The 17,944-nt window shown below is 48.7% G+C and overlaps 2 protein-coding genes across 4 annotated transcripts in view; both read left to right on the top strand.

The window, feature by feature from the left end:
* The window catches only part of SUPT5H (SPT5 homolog, DSIF elongation factor subunit), a 39,631-nt gene extending 29,427 nt beyond the window's left edge, over nt 1-10,204 (top strand). For both annotated transcript variants that reach the window (XM_082230970.1, XM_082230969.1), the window contains 9 exons: nt 924-1,028; nt 3,264-3,366; nt 4,238-4,365; nt 4,853-4,958; nt 5,093-5,251; nt 6,205-6,373; nt 7,674-7,877; nt 8,585-8,680; nt 9,705-10,204. In XM_082230970.1, coding sequence (XP_082087096.1) covers nt 924-1,028; nt 3,264-3,366; nt 4,238-4,365; nt 4,853-4,958; nt 5,093-5,251; nt 6,205-6,373; nt 7,674-7,877; nt 8,585-8,680; nt 9,705-9,848 — 1,214 coding nt within the window. In that variant the 3' untranslated portion in view covers nt 9,849-10,204. The remainder of the gene's footprint in view (nt 1-923; nt 1,029-3,263; nt 3,367-4,237; nt 4,366-4,852; nt 4,959-5,092; nt 5,252-6,204; nt 6,374-7,673; nt 7,878-8,584; nt 8,681-9,704) is intronic.
* Nucleotides 10,205-14,328: 4,124 nt separating this feature from the next.
* TIMM50 (translocase of inner mitochondrial membrane 50) overlaps nt 14,329-17,944 on the top strand; it is a 40,563-nt gene continuing 36,947 nt past the window's right edge. The window contains exons 1-2 of one of the 2 annotated variants that reach the window (XM_082231324.1): nt 14,329-14,451; nt 17,492-17,636. In XM_082231324.1, the coding sequence (XP_082087450.1) occupies nt 17,573-17,636 (64 nt within the window). In that variant the 5' untranslated portion in view covers nt 14,329-14,451; nt 17,492-17,572. Of the gene's footprint in view, nt 14,461-17,491; nt 17,637-17,944 lie in introns of both variants that reach the window. The other variant, XM_082231323.1, reaches the window with a different exon arrangement.

The raw sequence follows: 17,944 nt of genomic DNA, 5'->3' as shown, positions 1-17,944 counted from the left end.
CTGTAGTGCCCTTGATATAAGGAAGGAGGGCCATGCCATTGTTTTCTTCTGTGTCTTGGTTTTTGGGGGGTGTTTCTTTTTGGATTAGCTTCGTAACCCTGTTTTTCTGGTATCCATTGGCGATTAACACATTTGAGAGATTCTGTAACTCAGTTGTCAAGTGGTCTTTGTCAGCCAGGCGTTTGGTTCTGGAGATGAGAGTCTTGGCTACGGAGTTTATTTGTGCAGGGTGGTGGTGTGATTGTGCATGTAAGTAGCGGTTGGTGTGTGTTTTTTTCCGTCCTAGGGAACGTGATGGCTCCCTAGGACACACTATCTACCGGAAAAAAACACACACCAACCGCAGATAATGCACAGCCAGAAGTCGCACTCAGGAGAGCATTATTTACAAGCTTTTATTCAGCGTTGATCAGAACAAAGAAAGACATGACTGCCTGCGACAGTGTCTTCGACAGAGAGAGAAACGAAAGCAATAGGAAACATAAACATCCTGCGAACAGGACATGTGCAGACTGACTCACAAAGCCTGCTCCCTTTTAAGGTGGAACGGAAATATCCTAACAGTTTGTTCTTGGTATAAACTTTCGTGTGCATGCACACTTCTTCAGATATCTGAAGCTTATACACGAAAGCTTAAAGCAAGAACAAACTTAGTTGGCCTCTAAGGTGCTATTGGACAATTTTTTTATTTTTTATTTTTTTATATATTTTGACCGCATCAGACCAACACGGCTGCCTACCTTAATTGCGGGTGTTGATGAGATTGGAGGGGGAGGTTGTGCTCGACTACAGCAGGGGAGGAAGATGCCCATTTTGCATCTTCCCAGGCTTGCAACCACTGAGGTTTCCGACAAGCTGGGGTCTCTTTGGGAGCGTTTGTGTTTCTGTGCTACACCTTCCATGTTCTTCCTCCCACTCTGCAGGGCAGCGCGGCGGCTTTGGAGGAGGCGGGATGAGCCGAGGCCGCGGGCGCAGAGATAACGACCTCATTGGGCAGACCGTGCGGATTTCCCAAGGCCCCTACAAAGGTAAGCTGTCCCCTCGCTCGGTGGCAGGAACACGTTCCAAGTACTTGCCCTTGTTTCAGGAGAGCAACCGATAGAGGCTTAAAGGATAGCAGGCTGTGGGCTGCTGCTGTTACTGCTATAAGATTTCTTGCCCACCTTTCACTATTGGGAGCAGGTTAAAAATACAATATTAAAGTGATTAAAACAGCAGTGTTTCCAGGTTGTCTCCTGTTAGTTCTGCAGCACATTAATTAGGACAGGACTTGGAAAACTGGTTTGGAAAGAACTCCCAGTACTCCTGAAAAGCCGTTTTTAGCTGAGTTGAGCGTCATTACCTTCCCTGGAGGGGGTAGCTGCATGAGTTTAAAGCCCCCCCCCCTCGGTACGCAGCTATTAGACAGATGCTTTTTTAAAAAATAATTTTTATTAACTGGCCAATCACATCAAATTAAATCATATCACATAAATTCCGAATTACAAAGCCGAATTTTAAATTTTGTTGGGGGGACCCATATTTCAAGATCCAAAGGGGGATTCTGATCATCTTCTTGCTGCTGCGTTAATGTCCCAATCAGTCCAAACAAAGTTCATAGTTCTATCCCATCTTATCTTGCTGTTTCCACATCACATCTTGTTCATATATTTTCTCTTTTTTCTTTAAGATGTCTTCTGATAGTCTCCTTAAGCCGATAAACACCAATAGTAATAATAGTCCTGTGTGAATTTTCCGTTCTTCCAATCCTCAAATCGAGATGGTTTCCATATATTGTCTCCTTCATAGATAACATCACTCTTTCCATCATAGTCTCGTAAAGCTGTCGCTCTGAGTCCCACTGAGGAGTTTAAACCACAATATATAAACAGCTCTATTTCTCTCTTTTCTCCTCCCAGACTCAAGACCTCCGACAGAACTTCCCAATATGGCGACGGCATTTTTAACTGTGTCATTCCCAAGCTCTTCTACATTCCTCGCTCTTCTTAAAACATGCTTTGGTTCGAAAGTTTATCTCCACACAGCCTTAAATCCACAGCTTAAGTCCTTAAAACGACATTTCTGACTCGTGAGAGGAGGGGATTCTTGTTTAATCACATAGGGAAAGAAGAGAGAGGTTTTCCCCCCCTCCCCCATCAGTCATTTGCCGTACCTTGTCTTGGCGTATCTTCTCATGTTTTATTCTTATCTTGTTTTGTCAGAGATCTCTTCTGTTAGCAGTCTTTACTCCCCCTTCTTTCTTCAAACATGTGCATTCCTTTCATCCAAATAGTTTCCTTTGAAGTTCTGCATCTAGTGGCGCAAATCAGGGACGGCGTTCAGGGGTGCCGAAATCTCACAGGAGGGCTTTGTGCCTAGTGCCCCCACCCCCACAAATTCGGGGGTGGTATAGGGCACAGCAGGCAAGGGCCGTCCCCCCCACAATCCTGGAGGGGTTAGGGAGGCTAATTACCCCCATCATAGCCTCCAAATTACCTCGTGTGGGTCGGAGAGATGTTATTGTCAGCCATCTTCCAATGCGCCCCCTAGTGGCCCCCGCAGCTATTAGACAGATTCATAAAGCATAGGTTCAAGTTGCGCTTGCAGGTTTACTATAATGGGCATCTGGTTGGCTGCTGAGAACAGGATGCTGGGGTAGATGGGCCTTTGGTCTGATCCAGCAGCGCTCTTCTTATGTTCTTAACTCGCCCCTGCCAGGATTACCATCCCCTGAAGCCCTGGGGTTGTAAGTGATCCACAGTTAAATGCAAATGGTTTTGCAGGGGTAGACTTCCACAGACGAGGGATTCAGTTTCCCAGGCATGTGGTGGAGGAAGCCGGCTTAGTTTGGCAGTGCCCCCTATGTTGGCATGCAGCCAAGGTAACGGGGGCAATTGGCAGGCCCCCAGCTGGCTCCAGCCCACCGGCTGGTGTGCCAGGCGAACTCCAGTCCTTGGTGCAGCACGAATCTGCGACCCGAGCTTCAGAAGCCCGGGCAGGCTACTCAGCAGAGTAAACACTGTGCAAACAGAAGTGGCAGGAGAGGCTGTGTGAGCATATTTACCAGCAGTTTATTCAGCGTACATCAGGACAAAAGGAAACATGTCTGGTCTCCTTCGTGTCAAAAGCAAGAGCTATACGCAAACGGAAGTTCCCAGCAAGTTGTGCTGGAGTGTAAACAGGCATGTGACACACAACGGTCATGCCTGTTCCTTAAGGTGGAACGGAATATCCCAATACCCTACGTGTCCAAGGTTAACAAGCTTGGTTCCGATCTCTCACAGGCTACATTGGCATGGTCAAGGATGCCACGGAATCCACCGCCCGCGTGGAGCTACATTCCACCTGCCAGACCATCTCTGTGGACCGACAGCGTCTCACGACCTTGTAAGAGCCGGCAGGGCAGCGTGTTTGGGTTCAGGATTGAATAAGGGATACGGAGGGGCAGCGCGGGAAGACACTTTATAGACACCTAACCCCTGCAAGCCCTGGTGGGGCAGAGGGGGAGGGACCTATGGGGTCTGCCAGAAGTTGCTGGACTCAAAGGCCAGTGGTCAGGGATGGGGGAAGTTGTAGTCCAGTGGCGGCTGGGTGTCCACAAGTTCCCTCCCCCTGTTGTACACGCACTGGTAATATACACTAGATTGGGGTCCCCTACTACCTGGGATTCCCAGAGGCACAGAAGAGCCAACAATTTGTGCTCCCTGCATTCAGGGACTGTGGATACGCTGAAAAAGAGAGCAGGGGTTTTATGTTACCCCAATGGAAAGATGATTCCACCCAACTGGTTGACTTCCTTGAACCTCTCACAGACCTTCCCATCAGAGATAATAATAATAACAATAATAATATATTATTTATACCCCAGCCACTCTGGGTGGCTTCCAACAAAATATTAAAATACAGTAATGCATCAAAAGCTTCCCTAAACAGGGCTGCCTTCAGACTACGACTGGCCCAGCTTTTAGTGCAAATCATCTTAAAGCACCAGGGAATTTGGACTAGGTTTGGGAGCCTGCGACCTTCCATGCATTGCTTGACTACAACTCCCAGCATCCCTGGCCGTTCATTGGCTGCAGGGGTGGGGTGGTGTCTAGATGACGGGCTCCCATTGGCCCCAGCCCACATGGAGAATGAATGGATAGCTCCTCCTTATGCCTGGGGAATGTGGGGTCTGTTCTTTTCTAGAAAGTGAAGGGTGTGTGTGTGTCCAGATTCTGTTATTATCTAACGAGCATTTCCCTTTCCCCTCTGGCAGCGGTTCAAAGAAACCAGGTGGCATGACCTCCACTTATGCACGGACACCCATGTACGGTTCTCAGACCCCCATGTACGGGTCAGGGTCCCGCACGCCAATGTATGGGTCACAGACTCCGTCGCATGATGGTGAGTAGAGGATGGGGGGGCCCACTTGGGGGCAGAGGTGGGGAGAACAGCCAGGTCTTACCTGTTGGGTGTGGTTTCCTGTTAGTTAGCGAACCACAGCTCAATAAAGTTACTAAGAGCCAGTGTGGTGTAGTGGTTAAGAGTGGTGGACTCGTAATCTGGTGAACCGGGTTTGCTTCCCCGCTCCTCCACATGCAGCTGCTGGGTGACCTTGGGCCAGTCACACTTCTCTGAAGTCTCTCTGCCCCACTCACCTCACAAAGTGTTTGTTGTGGAGGAGGAAGGGAAAGGAGATTGTGAGCCGCTTTGAGACTCCTTCGGGTAGTGATAAAGCAGGATATCAAATCCTTGCTAATTTTAAGGAGCGGAATAAATTAAGCAAGAGAAAGGAGATTTCCAGAATAGCACTGGTATACATGTAAAAGATGCTGCCTTTTTCACCCTCTGGTCTTGGGTGTTAGTATCATGACATGTGTCCATCTTTCAGGAAACCGGACTCCTCACTACGGCTCTCAAACCCCTTTACACGACGGCAGCCGGACCCCCGCGCAGAGTGGGGCTTGGGACCCCAACAACCCCAACACTCCCTCCAGGTTGGTGTTCTTCATCGGAGGAGGAGGGCGGGTTTCAGGGCAAGGGGGTGGATAGAGAGGCGAGAATCCGTTTGGGCCCAGCTGACCGCTTTTGCCTCCTCCAACCCCCCCCCCGCCCACTTCCTTTTCTGTAGGGCGGATGAAGAGTTCGACTATGGTTTTGACGACGAGCCCACCCCTTCTCCACAAGGCTACGGCGGAACCCCCAACCCACAGACTCCTGGCTATCCCGACCCTTCTTCCCCGCAGGTTAACCCACCGTACAACCCTCAGACGCCTGGGACCCCAGCTATGTAAGTGCGCTGGTTTGGAAGGGAGGGTTTGTTGCTTCTTCCAGGATTTGTATTGCCTCCTCCCTTCTCCCCCTGGACTTCATAGAGCTCTCTTGATCTCCGCGAATGGAGAAAGCAAAACAAAAAGGATTTTATTTGCCTAAGATGTGGGTGAATTTCTTAGTGTTTTGCAGTCCTCTTCTGTGGAGTAAACTGATGTTCTCCCAAACAATTCAGGATGATGATGATGATGATAATGATAATGATGATAATAATAATAATAATAATAATAATAATAATAATAATAATAATAATAATAATAATAATATTTTATTTATACCCCACCGGGTATAAGGGCAGCTAACAACAAATTTAAAACAATTATAAAAGCGGCATGAAATACAGTATAAAAACATGAATAACAATATTCAAAAATCAATTTAGGGGAAATAAGCATTAGATAATCCCCAGGGCTAGCTGGCTGAATTGGTCCTACTTGGGCCAGCGAGGAGGCCAGGGGAGAATTAGCAGTGTGGTCTCAGAGCGGGTGATCTTCATAAAAGGGGAGGGAAGAAAAGGGAAATAAAAGATCAGGCTGAATTCAAATTAAAAGCCAGGCGGAATAGCTCTGTCTTACAGGCCTGGCAGAAAGGTTAAATCCTGCAGGGCCCTGGTCTCATGGGACAGAGCATTCCACCAGGTCAGAGCCATCATTGAGAAGGCCCTGGCCCTGGTGGAGGATAGTCTGACTTCCTTAGGGCCTGGGACCTCTAAAGGTTGGTTGTTCATGGACCTTAAGGTCCTCTGTGGGGCAGACCCATAGATACGAGGGCCCTAAGCCACGAAGGGCTTTAAAGGTCAAGACCAGGATGCCATTTCTCTGAGTGTAATACCCCAGGGCAGTGAAGACTTGACTGTGTTTCCCTCCCTCCCTTCCTCCCTGTTCCTGACCAAAGCCCTCTCTCTCTTGGCAGGTATAACACAGACCAGTTTTCTCCCTACGCCGTTCCATCCCCGCAGGGCTCCTACCAGCCGAGTCCAAGTCCACAGAGTTTCCATCAAGTGGCGCCTAGCCCAGTCGGCTACCAAAACACCCACTCTCCGGCCAGCTACCACCCAACACCATCTCCCATGGCTTACCAGGTACTGTTGAGATTGGGTAGGGTTCGGGTCTCCTTAATACACGCAACCAAAAGCATGGCTTTGAGGCTGCTGCCCTTGAAAGCAGCTAAAGGCTTGCGGACTCATTCTCCCTCTCCCACACAGAACGTGTACGCCTGTATCATAGAAGATTTGGGCCTGCAAACTTTTCAATCAGTTGCAGAAATGCAAAGAGCTTAAGATCTTGCCATGTGCACAGTTACATGCACTATAGCTCGTGCAACGTATAAATCAACCGGTGCCTCTGTGTCTAAACACAGAAGCAGACAGTCAGTATTACTGTTTATTACATTTTACATTTGTATACCGCCCTATATCACTTAGAGTATGCAGGTCTTTTTTAAGTAGCCCTAAAGAAGGTGAGGGACACAGGTGGCACTGTGGGTTAAACCACAGAGCCTAGGGCTTGCCGATCAGAAGGCCAGCGGTTCGAATCCCCGCAACAAGGTGAGCTCCCATTGCTCGGACGCTGCTCCTGCCAACCTAGCAGTTCGAAAGCACGTCAGAGTGCAAGTAGATCAATAGGTACCGCTCTGGCAGGAAAACGAACGGCGTTTACGTGCGCTTCTCTGGTTTCACCAGAAGCGGCTTAGTCATGCTGGCCACATGACCCGGAAAAAACTGTCTGTGGACAAAAGCCGGCTTTCACGGCCAGTAAAGCGAGATGAGCCCGCAACCCCAGAGTCAGTCACAACTGGACCTAATGGTCAGGGATCCCTTTACCTTAAAGAAGGGGATGTAACTACCCCAATTCCCATATATTATTGGGAGCCAAGGAACATGTTACAGCAGCGTAATCCTATAGATGTCTAATTAGCAGAAAGGGTAAGGGTACTCCTGACCGTTAAGTCCAGTTGCTGACGACTCTGGGGTTGCGGCACTCATCTTACTCTGTAGGCCAAGGGAGCCGGTGTTTGTCCACAGACAGCTTCCGGGTCGTGTGGCCAGTATGACTAAGCCGCTTCTGGCGAACCAGAGCAGCGCACAGAAACGCCGTTTACCTTCCCACTGGAGTGGTACCTATTCATCTACTTGCACTTTAACATGCTTTCGAACTGCTAGATTGGCAGGAGCAGGGAGCGAGCAACGGGAGCTCACCCCGTCGTGGGGATTCAAGCCGCCAACCTTCTGATCTGCAAGACCTAGGCTCTGTGGTTTAGACCACAGTGCCCCCCGCGTCCCACATAATTAGCAGTGCATTCTGTTAAATCCACAGAGATGCATTTTGCTTTGACGTCCACCGAACCCTGATACCTCATTGACTTTCTGTCTGTCTCTCCAGGCTAGTCCCAGCCCTAGCCCAGTGGGCTACAGCCCTATGACCCCAGGGGTTCCCTCTCCAGGAGCTTACAACCCCCACACACCAGGTTCCGGGATCGAGCAGAGCTCCAGCGACTGGGTCACCACCGACATCCAGGTCAAAGTACGTGACACCTACTTGGACAGCCAGGTCGTGGGGCAGACCGGAGTCATCCGCAGCGTGACCGTAAGTGGATGGATGGATATAGCTGTTTGCATGGGTTGGTCAGGAGACAGAGGGGAACAGGGGTGGGGGGGAGATTAAAAGAGTTGGGCAGGGTTCAGTAGCATAGCTTCCCATTGGTCAAACCCAATAGGAGCAGAGCAGGGCATTTTTGTCCTGCAAAGTGTCTGGCTAAGGCCTGGACTCAAGGAAAAGGAGCCATTCTGCCCTGGTCTGGGCTTGTTCACCAGCGGCCCATGTGTCTAATGAAACGCCTTGACAGCTGTTTTGGGTGAGGCGTGAGAAACAGCCAGGGATTTGTTCAGGTGCTCGTCATACTCCAGAGGAATCTCTTGTGTAGTTCTCTCGCCCCTACTCCTTCCCCTGCCCCAGTTCTGAGCGCCCCTTACTCTCAAATAAAGTGCCTTATAAGGAATGAAGGATCCCACTGGAGCCCTACCCATTAAAAACAAAAACCGTTAATGTCTGCAGTCTTTGAGGCCATTTAGGGTTTTAAAGGTCAGCACCAACACTTTGAATTGTGCTCGGAAACATACTGGGAGCCAATGAAGATCTTTCAGGATCTTTCAGGACTCTCAGCGGCCGCTCCCAGTCACCAGTTTAGCTGCCGCATTCTGGATTAATTACTCGCTTGCCCTGACATCTGCAACCGGTCACCTTGATTCCCTCCCCTCTTGTCTCTGTCCCTCCTTCCTCCTCTGCCCTGACAGGGTGGGATGTGCTCAGTCTACCTTAAGGACAGCGAGAAGGTAGTCAGCATTTCAAGCGAGCACCTGGAGCCTGTGATACCAACCAAGAACAATAAGGTACGTGTAAGATGTTTCTCCTGTCTCAAGTCCTCCTGCTGTGATTATCTCTTTTTTTTTAAAAAAAAGTGCAAAAATATTGTATGGCAGCCTTCCCCCAACCAAGATGTTTTGGGGTACCACTCCCATTAGAGTTTATAGTCCGAAACAGTGGAGGGCAGGGGGGAGCAGGTTGCCACATTGCCCTAAGTTACTGTGCTCTCCTGTCCTGAAGAGGGTTGACACAGGAGCGCTCTTGCTCAACCCCAACTTTCATTCTCGGTGGTGGTTGATGGTCTCCCCTCCTGATTGGCAGGGGTCGGTCCCAGATCACAGAGGGAAAGACAACACCAGGAGAGGGTTAAGAAACTGGCAGCAGTGACGGTGGCCAGGGGAGCCCTTTTGTATGAACCCAATTTGGTGGAGACCGTAAACAACTGCTGCTCATTCCGTTTTAATCACGGTTTTCGGTTAATAATAATACCTTTATTGTCAATGTACAACCTGTGTACCATGAAATTAACCGAGCCTCCCTCCCCCCCCACAAACACTCAATCTTATTGCACTCTGTGTGCTTGTCGCACAACACACCATCCCTGAAAGTCATTTGCACTATATTCTGTTCAGCAGCCTAACAGCCCACAGATAGAAACTGTTTTTTAGCCTGTTGGTACGGCTGATTCTACTTCTATATCTCCTGCCTGAGGGTAGAAGATTAAAGAGGTGCTGGTTGGGGTGTGACTCGTCCCTAAGAATTTTTCTCGTTCTCCTAAGGCATCGATCCCTTGCAATGTCATCTAATGGGCTCAGGGGACAGCCCATGATATCATGTGCTCTGTTCACCACCCTCTGTAAAGACTTTCTGTCCGTGGCTGTCAAGCCAACGTACCACACAGTTGTTGCATCTGTTAATTGTCCCTACTACTATTGGTCCTATCTGTGCACACTTGGGCCAGTGTGGGGTTTTTTTTTGGGGGGGTGAGGTGTGGGGTGGGGTGGCTCCTGCTTTTGGATCAGTGACACTGAGCTTCTCCCGATCCTGCAGGTCAAGGTCATCCTGGGAGAGGACCGAGAGGCCACCGGCGTCCTGTTGAGCATTGACGGGGAGGATGGCATCGTCCGCATGGACTTGGAAGAACAGCTCAAAATCCTCAACCTGCGCTTCCTTGGCAAGCTGCTGGAGGCCTAGAGAGAGGAAGAACCATTTTTGTGTGGGTGGCTGCTTTATTTCGTTCTTTTTTTAAGCATATCACCTGCAGACTGGTACAGCATGTCCTTGTACAGTTTTGCTCCAAAGAAAGTTTTATTTTCCGTGTTTTGTTTTGTTTTCTGTTGCTGCTTCTTTCCCCAGCTCAGCAGGTGATTTCCTTTTTTTCTGGGGGGTTTGGGGGACAGTCTTGCATATATGCATAAAATGACTTCAGCAGAAGCCTGTGGGTGGAGCACAGCTGTATTCCCTTCTCTCTCTCTCTTTCTCGTAGCACCTTAGGCCCTCTGCTGCCATCCAGTGTGTAGCTTCTTATAATAAAATAGTCTCATCCACCACGTACGCCTGTGCTGTGTTCACCTTAGTAGAGAAACCGTCACATTCAAGACTTGACATAAGAGCCTTGAGTTTTGTATCATCTTTTAAAGCTATTTCTGCCTTATTTCTGGAGCCAGGTTTCCTAGCGAACAGATTGCAGTTGTCGTCTTCTTGGAGTGTTAAATGCTGTTTACGTTTAATATAGAGCCAGCGTGGTGTAGTGGTGAAGAGCAGTGGACTCGTAATCTGGTGAACCGGGTTGGATTCCCCGCCCCTCCACCTGCAGCTGCTGGGTGACCTTGGGCCAGTCACACTTCTCTGAAGTCTCTCAGCCCCACTCACCTCACAGAGTGTTTGTTGTGGAGGAGGAAGGGAAAGGAGATTGTGAGCCGCTTTGAGACTCCTTTGGGTAGTGATAAAGCGGGATATCAAATCCAAACTCTTCTTCTCTACATTTCATACGAGGGGAGAGACCCTTCTGAGTTCAGAACAGGTGACGTTTCATGTTGCAGTTTGGCTGAGAAGACTGTTTTCTGCCTAAGTTTTCTCAATGTAATAACCTGCTGGGGGTTTTCTTAGTTGAGTGCTATCAAAATGGTGTCTGCTGGCCATATGCCTTTATGTCTTCTGCATTTATTGATCATGGGCTGAGCTACCCACCACAGCAACTTTCTGGCTCCCACCTTCGATGGCGCAGTCAAGGTGTAAAAGACTGTCTGTGGTACATTTCACAGGAATGAACAGAACAAGTCTTGGTATATCTCTTGCACAGATTCTACTGTACAGTGGTACCTCAGGTTACATACGCTTCAGGTTACAGACTCCGCTAACCCAGAAATAGTACCTCGGGTTAAGAACTTTGCTTCAGGATGAGAACAGAAATCGTGCTCCAGTGGCGCGGCAGCAGCAGGAGGCCCCATTAGCTAAAGTGGTGCTTCAGGTTAAGAACTGACCTCCGGAACGAATTAAGTACTTAACCCCGAGGTACCACTGTATTCCCATATCCAGCCTGAGCTGGAAGGGCAAGAGTTCACTGCCGCCCCCCCCCCCGTAGGCCCCCCTCCCCCCGATACACCCCTGGGTAAGAGATGTTCAACAGTGGAACGGCCTCCCTCTGGAAGTTGTGGACTCTCCTTCCTTGGAGCTTTTTAAACAGAGGTTGGGTGGCCTTCTGTCATGGATGCTTCAGCTGAGATTCCTGCATTTCAGGGGGTTGGACTGGATGACCCTCGGGGTCCCTTCGAACTCTACAATTCTACTGTGATTTGTGTCCTGGGCATGCCAACACCTTTTAGAGTAGATTCCAGTTTAGTGTAGTGATTAGAATGTGTGAACATAGGACGATTGCATCCATATACTTATTTCGGATTGAAGCTTGTTAGGTGGCAATGGGTCAGTTGCCATTTGCAGCCTTGCAAAGAGAGAAAAGGAGCTGGTGCCAGTACAAAAAGCTAAGCAGATATTTGCAATAAAACTTCATTAGGCAGACATATCCTTGGGTATTGGTTGTGTGGATAAGAGCCTGTCATTGGCCCATATAGCATGCTGTTCCCAGATGCCTGTGGGAAACCTGTGCAATAAACAAAAAAATCTGCCCTTATTCCCTTATGGGGAACACAAGAGCCCTTATAGAGTCCTTTGTAAGTTCTCCATCGGTCGGAGAAAAGAAAAAGGGCAACCAGGGAATATTGAGAAGCAAAGCAGCTTCTAAGCCTGATCTTTATTGAACTGTTAACAACAGGGTGCCCCCTCAACACACAGGAGGAGTAGGACCCAGAACAAAGGTGTGTCCGCCCTTATATAGACATTTTAAATTGCCCGCCCTGGAGTCCAAGACCACCCCCAGAAACATCATACATATTTCACAGAAAGGGGTGTAGCTCAAGACCACCACCCCAGATACATCATACCTACATTACAGAAAGGGTGGTCTACAACAGAAATTTGAGTGCGTTGTCTACCTCCTGCCTGGCAGGTTAACTGTTAATAGTTACTTGATTGGATACCCCGGGGAGCCAGGCCAGTCTTTTGTAATGACTTAGTCCCTGAGGTAATGGACCTCTTCTGAAGGCGGGCGGGGGGCGAAAGTCTTTGCTCCCCCCCCCCCCGCCTGCCTTCAAAAGCCGTCCGCGATAGTGGGAAGCGCTTCCCTGCTATCCCAGACTGCTTTTAAAATGCTGGCGGTGGGGAGCAAAGCCTTTCGGCCCCCGCCGGCCTTCCTGGACCTCTTCTGAGGCTTTGCTCCCCACCACCAGCATTTAAAAGAGGTCCCCGGAGATTTCCTTATGGGCTTTCTTCTTGCGAAGCAAGCCCATCCGGAAATTCGTCTTGCGAAGCGCCTCCAAAACAGAAAACCCTTTCGTCTTGCGGGTTTTCCGTCTTGCGAGGCATTCGTCTTGCGGGGCACCACTGTACGTGCTTGGTTGGTGCATTTATGAATATATATATATATATCACACACACACACACATATATGACCTTAATTTTTTTTATTTTACCTGCAAGCCAGGACTAGACCAGCCCAAGGGTCCTCCCCATCCTGTGAGCTCCAGCGACTGGCATTAGGAAGCACTGCTTCCTCCCAATTGTGGAGGCAGAGCAGAGCCTCTCCTTGAATTTGTCTAACCCTCTTTTAAATCCATCCCAAGTGGGGGTGGAGGAAAAAACTGTTATTTTCTTTGTCTCATGTGAGTATTTATAAACCTCCACCCCAAGAGAGACGAATCGTCGCCTTTTACTAACCGCAAGCAAGAATTTAAGAGCTGTGTGGAGTGAATTATTGAGTGGAGAGAGGACTGGTAAATATGGAGTGCGGAAGGAAAATTCTATGACGCAGTTGTTAATGGTGTCTTGCTAAGACAGGCTTGTCGAAGAAAGACAAGGGGAGGAGGACCAGGGTCATTGGAATGTAGATGATGGATTGAATGTGATAACCTGGCAGAGCCCCTTTGTGATCTATGTGGCAAGCTTGGGAAAATCAATAGGACGGACCGAGGATAAATTTTTGAAGAAGGGGAGTAATGGCGGCTGTCTTTACGAGATATGACTTTTGGAGTGTGCAAAATCCACGCAGATGTTGTTCGTTCCTAACCTGCTTGCGAAGATTATCAGAGATTGCAAAGAAAGGAATACATGATAGAATCATAGAGTTGGAAGAGACCACAAGGGCCATCGAGTCCAACCCCCTGCCAAGCAGGAATAACAACAAGAAGATGAAGAAGTATGAAGAAGATGATAACAACAAGAAGATGAAGAAGTAATAAAAAGACTATCTGGACAGAGCTGGATAGAATCGTTTGATAAAAGCAGTAACAGAAGTTATGTTTTGATTCTGGTTCAGAGCTTGATGTAAGGGTACCCCCCCAAAAATGTAAAAATCTGGCTATATAATTTGGAAGTAATATGATCTGGAAATAATGTGATTGGATTGGCCTGTTAATAAAAATTATGTTTAAAAAAATAAGAATAAATCCATCCCAAGTGGGCGGCCAGCACTGCAGGAGGCAGTAGTCCAAAAAGCAATGAGTGACGAGGCGGGTAGGACCATTGCGGTCTTCGATGAGGGCCGGGGTCGCGCACGTGCGCTGCCCCTTTAACCTTGGCGGCCACCTTTTCCTGCCCCGCCCCTGCGGAGCGCCAATCACTGTACCGGCAGGAAAATCCCGCCTCCGCCTTCTAACCAATAAGAAGGTGCTCTGATATTCGCCCCGCCCAGTTTCCCCCTCCCATTGGGCAATGCGGCACGCTGACCGCTCGGAGTTCCTGCCCTGGAGAGAATTAAAACCCCGGCAATTTAGTGGGACGCCTGATTGGCCGAGAGCCGACGGGTGGGCGGGAAACGCCAGCTGATTGGCCAAGGCAGAAACGTAATACCCGCCGCTTCTGGCCTTTCTCACCCCTCTGATTGGCTGGAGCGCTTCTTAGGCCTTACTCCCATTCCTTTCAACCTGATTGGCCGAGCCCGGCGCATGCGCCGCCCAGTGCAGCGCGAGGCAAGATGGCGGCGGCGGCGGCTGCTCGCGCCTTGTCGGCGGCGGCTCTGGCGGGCGGGCGGCGGGCGCTGCTGCTGCTGCTGCAGGAGGGCGGCTCTGGCTCTGGCGCCTCAGGCGGGCGGAGCTGCCGGCGGTGGAAGCGGCGAGGCGCCTGGGCGGTGCCCGGAAGAGCGCTGAGCGCGGGGGTCCCTCCTCAGGCGCCCCCTCAGGCGGTGGGGGTGGGGCTGACGGAGGCCGTCCTGAGGGACGCGGTCAAGCAGCGGCAGCAGCAGCAGGTGAGGCCAGTGGGCGGGGCGAGGAGGGTCCCCGGATGAGGGGGGCTCGTGACGTCGGCGGCTGCTCCCGCCCCCCCCCCCCCGGGAGACCCTGGGGGAGAGCAGCCTGCTGCTTCCTCATTAACATAATCATTGTTATCCGTGTTATTAATTAAATTTATATACCGCCCTATCATCATCATCACTTTTAATTCGTATGTTGCCGTTTAGTGGTGTCCGACTTTTCGTGACCCCCTGGACCAGAGCACGCCAGGCCCTCCTGTCTTCCACTGCCTCCCTTCTTACTCCTCCTCCTCCTCCTCCTCCCAGCTGCCTATGCCTGGGAGAAAAGAGGCCTTGCATTTTGTAATTGCATCTCATCAGATTCCATTGTCAGGGGAAGGAACGTCATGCCAAGCCAAAGAGCTGTGTAAATGATTCTTATGGAATCCGCCTGTCAGAAAAAAGGACCTCATTGGGAACAGCGTCATTGATATGCATAAGAACATATGGAGAACCTCCTGGATACTTAATATTTGTGGAGATGATCAGCAGAATTTGAATGTTGTTGTTTAGTCGTGTCCGACTCTTTGTGACCCCCTGGACCAGAGCACGCCAGGCCCTCCTGTCTTCCACTGCCTCCCGCAGTTGGATCAAACTCATGCTGGTAGCTTCTAGAACGCTGTCCAACCATCTCGCCCTCCGTCGTCCCCTTTTCCTTGCGCCCTCCATCTTTCCCAACATCAGGGTCTTTTCCAGGGAGTCTTCTCTTCTCCTGAGGTGGCCAAAGTCTTGGAGCCTCAGCTTCACGATCTGTCCTTCCAGTGAGCGCTCAGGGCTGATTTCCTTCAGAATGGAGAGGTTGGATCTTCTTGCAGTCCATGGGACTCTCAAGAGTCTCCTCCAGCACCATAATCCAAAAGCATCCATTCTTTGGCGATCAGCCTTCTTTACGGTCCAGCTCTCACTTCCATACATCACTACCATAGCTTTAACTATACGGACCTTTGTCGGCCAGGTGAGGTCTCTGCTTTTTAAGATGCTGTCTAGGTTTGTCATTGTTTTTCTCCCAAGAAACAGGCGTCTTTTAATTTCGTGGCTGCTGTCACCATCTGCAGTGATCATGGAGCCCAAGAAAGTCAAATCTCTCACTGCCTCCATTTCTTCCCCTTCTATTTGCCAGGAGGTGATGGGACCAGTGGCCATGATCTTCGTTTTTTTGATGTTGAGCTTCAGACCATATTTTGCAATCTCCTCTTTCACCCTCATTAATACCGTCTTTCTATCTTGCAATGCCCAAGGCGGTTTACAAGCTGAATAAACAGCAAGGAATGTACACTTTGTAACAAGCCAATGCCTAAATGTGATAATAAAACTTAACTTTAAAATAAGCAGCCGAACGTCAAAGTAACATTCAACCATCATTAGAATAGTATAAGGTAAAGTAAAGGTAAAAGTACCCCTGACCATTAGGTCCAGTCGTGGCCGACTCTGGGGTTGTGGCACTCATCTCGCTTTACTGGCCGAGGGAGCCGGCGTCCAGCTTCCGGGTCATGTGGCCAGCATGACTAAGCCGCTTCTGGCGAACCAGAGCAGTGCACAGAAACGCTGTTTACGTTCCCGCTGGAGCGGTACCTATTTATCTACTTGCACTTTGAGGTGGTTTTGAACTGCTAGGTGGGCAGGAGCAGGGACTGAGCAACCGGAGATCACTCCATCACGGGGATTCGAACCGCTGACCTTCTGATTGGCAAGTCCTAGGCTCTGTGGTTAAACCCACAGCGCCACCCGCGTCCCTTTTTAGAATAGTATAGAATAATATTAAATATCAGCATACGGAAATTAATGTGATAATAAAGCATAACTTTAAAATAAGCAGCCAAACGTCAAAGTAACATTCAACCATCATTAGAATAGTACAGAATAAAATATCAGTATATGAAAATTAATGTGATAATAAAACATAACTTTTAAATGAGCAGCCAAACATCAAATAAAGTAACGTCCAACCATCATGAGAATAGTATAGAATAATACTAAATCTCAGCATATGAAAATGAAACAGAAACCCACCCTTAACAATTGCAATAAATAATTTCTAAACTACAGAGTGGAGGGTGGGGCAAGGCAGGTGGAAGAAGGCCTTGCCTGACGAAGTCTCTCCCCTCATAGTCCACAGGTCTCAGGGTGTTTCACAAGATAAAATCACAATACAAAAACATGAAATGCACAATCAACATAAAAACGAAAACAACCTAGTAACCACCTCCCAACACATTTTAAAAGGGCATCCATTGGATGTTAATCAGCCCAAAGGCCTGGTTCTCCTGACTGGGAAATGCCGGGCTCTGACCCTGAGGCCTTCTTAGACCGAGCACGTGCTCCACCGTCACCCCCCTAGTCTTCCCCTCCCCTACGTCCTGTTATTATTTGTTAAATTTGCATGCCTCCCTTCATTAGTATGACAAGAGAGTCCTGTAAAGCACCTTAAGGCTGACAGGTTTGTATATGGAATGAGGTTTCAGGGACCAGAGTTCATTTTGACAGCAGGGTAGATGTTCTGAGACTCAGTTGTGTTTGCTGTAACAGATTTTAACATGGCAATCCTGTGGAATTTTTCAGTAATGGTAATTGTGACCTGTCATCTCATTAATGAAATCTTAGTTGACTTAATGGGTTTTAGCTGATTCATCTTTCTTTGGATAAGCAATGATTCTGAAGGGCAGAAGCATTCTTCTTAAATCAGAAGTGGGGAACCTTTTTCAGCTAAAGAAGCAAATTTGCTTCTGGGGACCACGTTCAAGTGGCGGGCGGAAACAGATGCAGAAGTGGTAGAGAAAGGGATCTGACATTTACCTTTGTAGGTAGGCTGCTTCAGATATGCAAAACTCAGAGGGTTCTACAGACACGTGTTCACCTCACCAGACAATCAAGAAACATTATCGAAGTTTGTTAAATTATATACATTTATACCCTGGCCTTGGCTACTTAAACAGGAAAAAGAGGTTCCTGCAGTTTTGGGAAGCCATGTATTTCTATATGTGTTTGTTTCTCTCCCTAGTCAGCAGAAGGTGAAGATGGAAAAAGTTCTGATGAGCAGCAAGAGAAGAAGCAGAAGGAAAATACTGCCTATGCAAAGAAGATGGTCCTCAGGATAGCAGGGCTTATGGGAGCTGGCAGTGGCGTAGCAATTATTTACATCTTTGGTGAGTTTGCGGTCATCCACTGAAAGGAATGGTTGTGCTTTATGGTATACTCTAGAAATAAAAAAAAATACAATCTACGACCTTTTAAATGTGCTTGCTTATATAAATGAATATATGTTACATATATATAAAAATAAATATATGTTGCATTGAGACTGCATCCCCAGTCCCATTATCAGTACTATTTGGGGGGGGGGGGTTCTACCTCTTACTCACTTTGACAGGTGTCTTCCAGCTGATTTGAATTGTGGAAATTCCTGGTTCATGTTTCTGCTCTTTCAGTGATGCAGCCTGGGTTGGAGGTTCTG

Source organism: Podarcis vaucheri (assembly GCF_965113315.1).
Source record: "Podarcis vaucheri genome assembly, chromosome: 7".
NCBI lineage: Eukaryota > Metazoa > Chordata > Lepidosauria > Squamata > Lacertidae > Podarcis > Podarcis vaucheri.
Note: the sequence above shows the minus strand (reverse complement) of the source record. Positions and strands in the feature narration are given on the sequence as shown.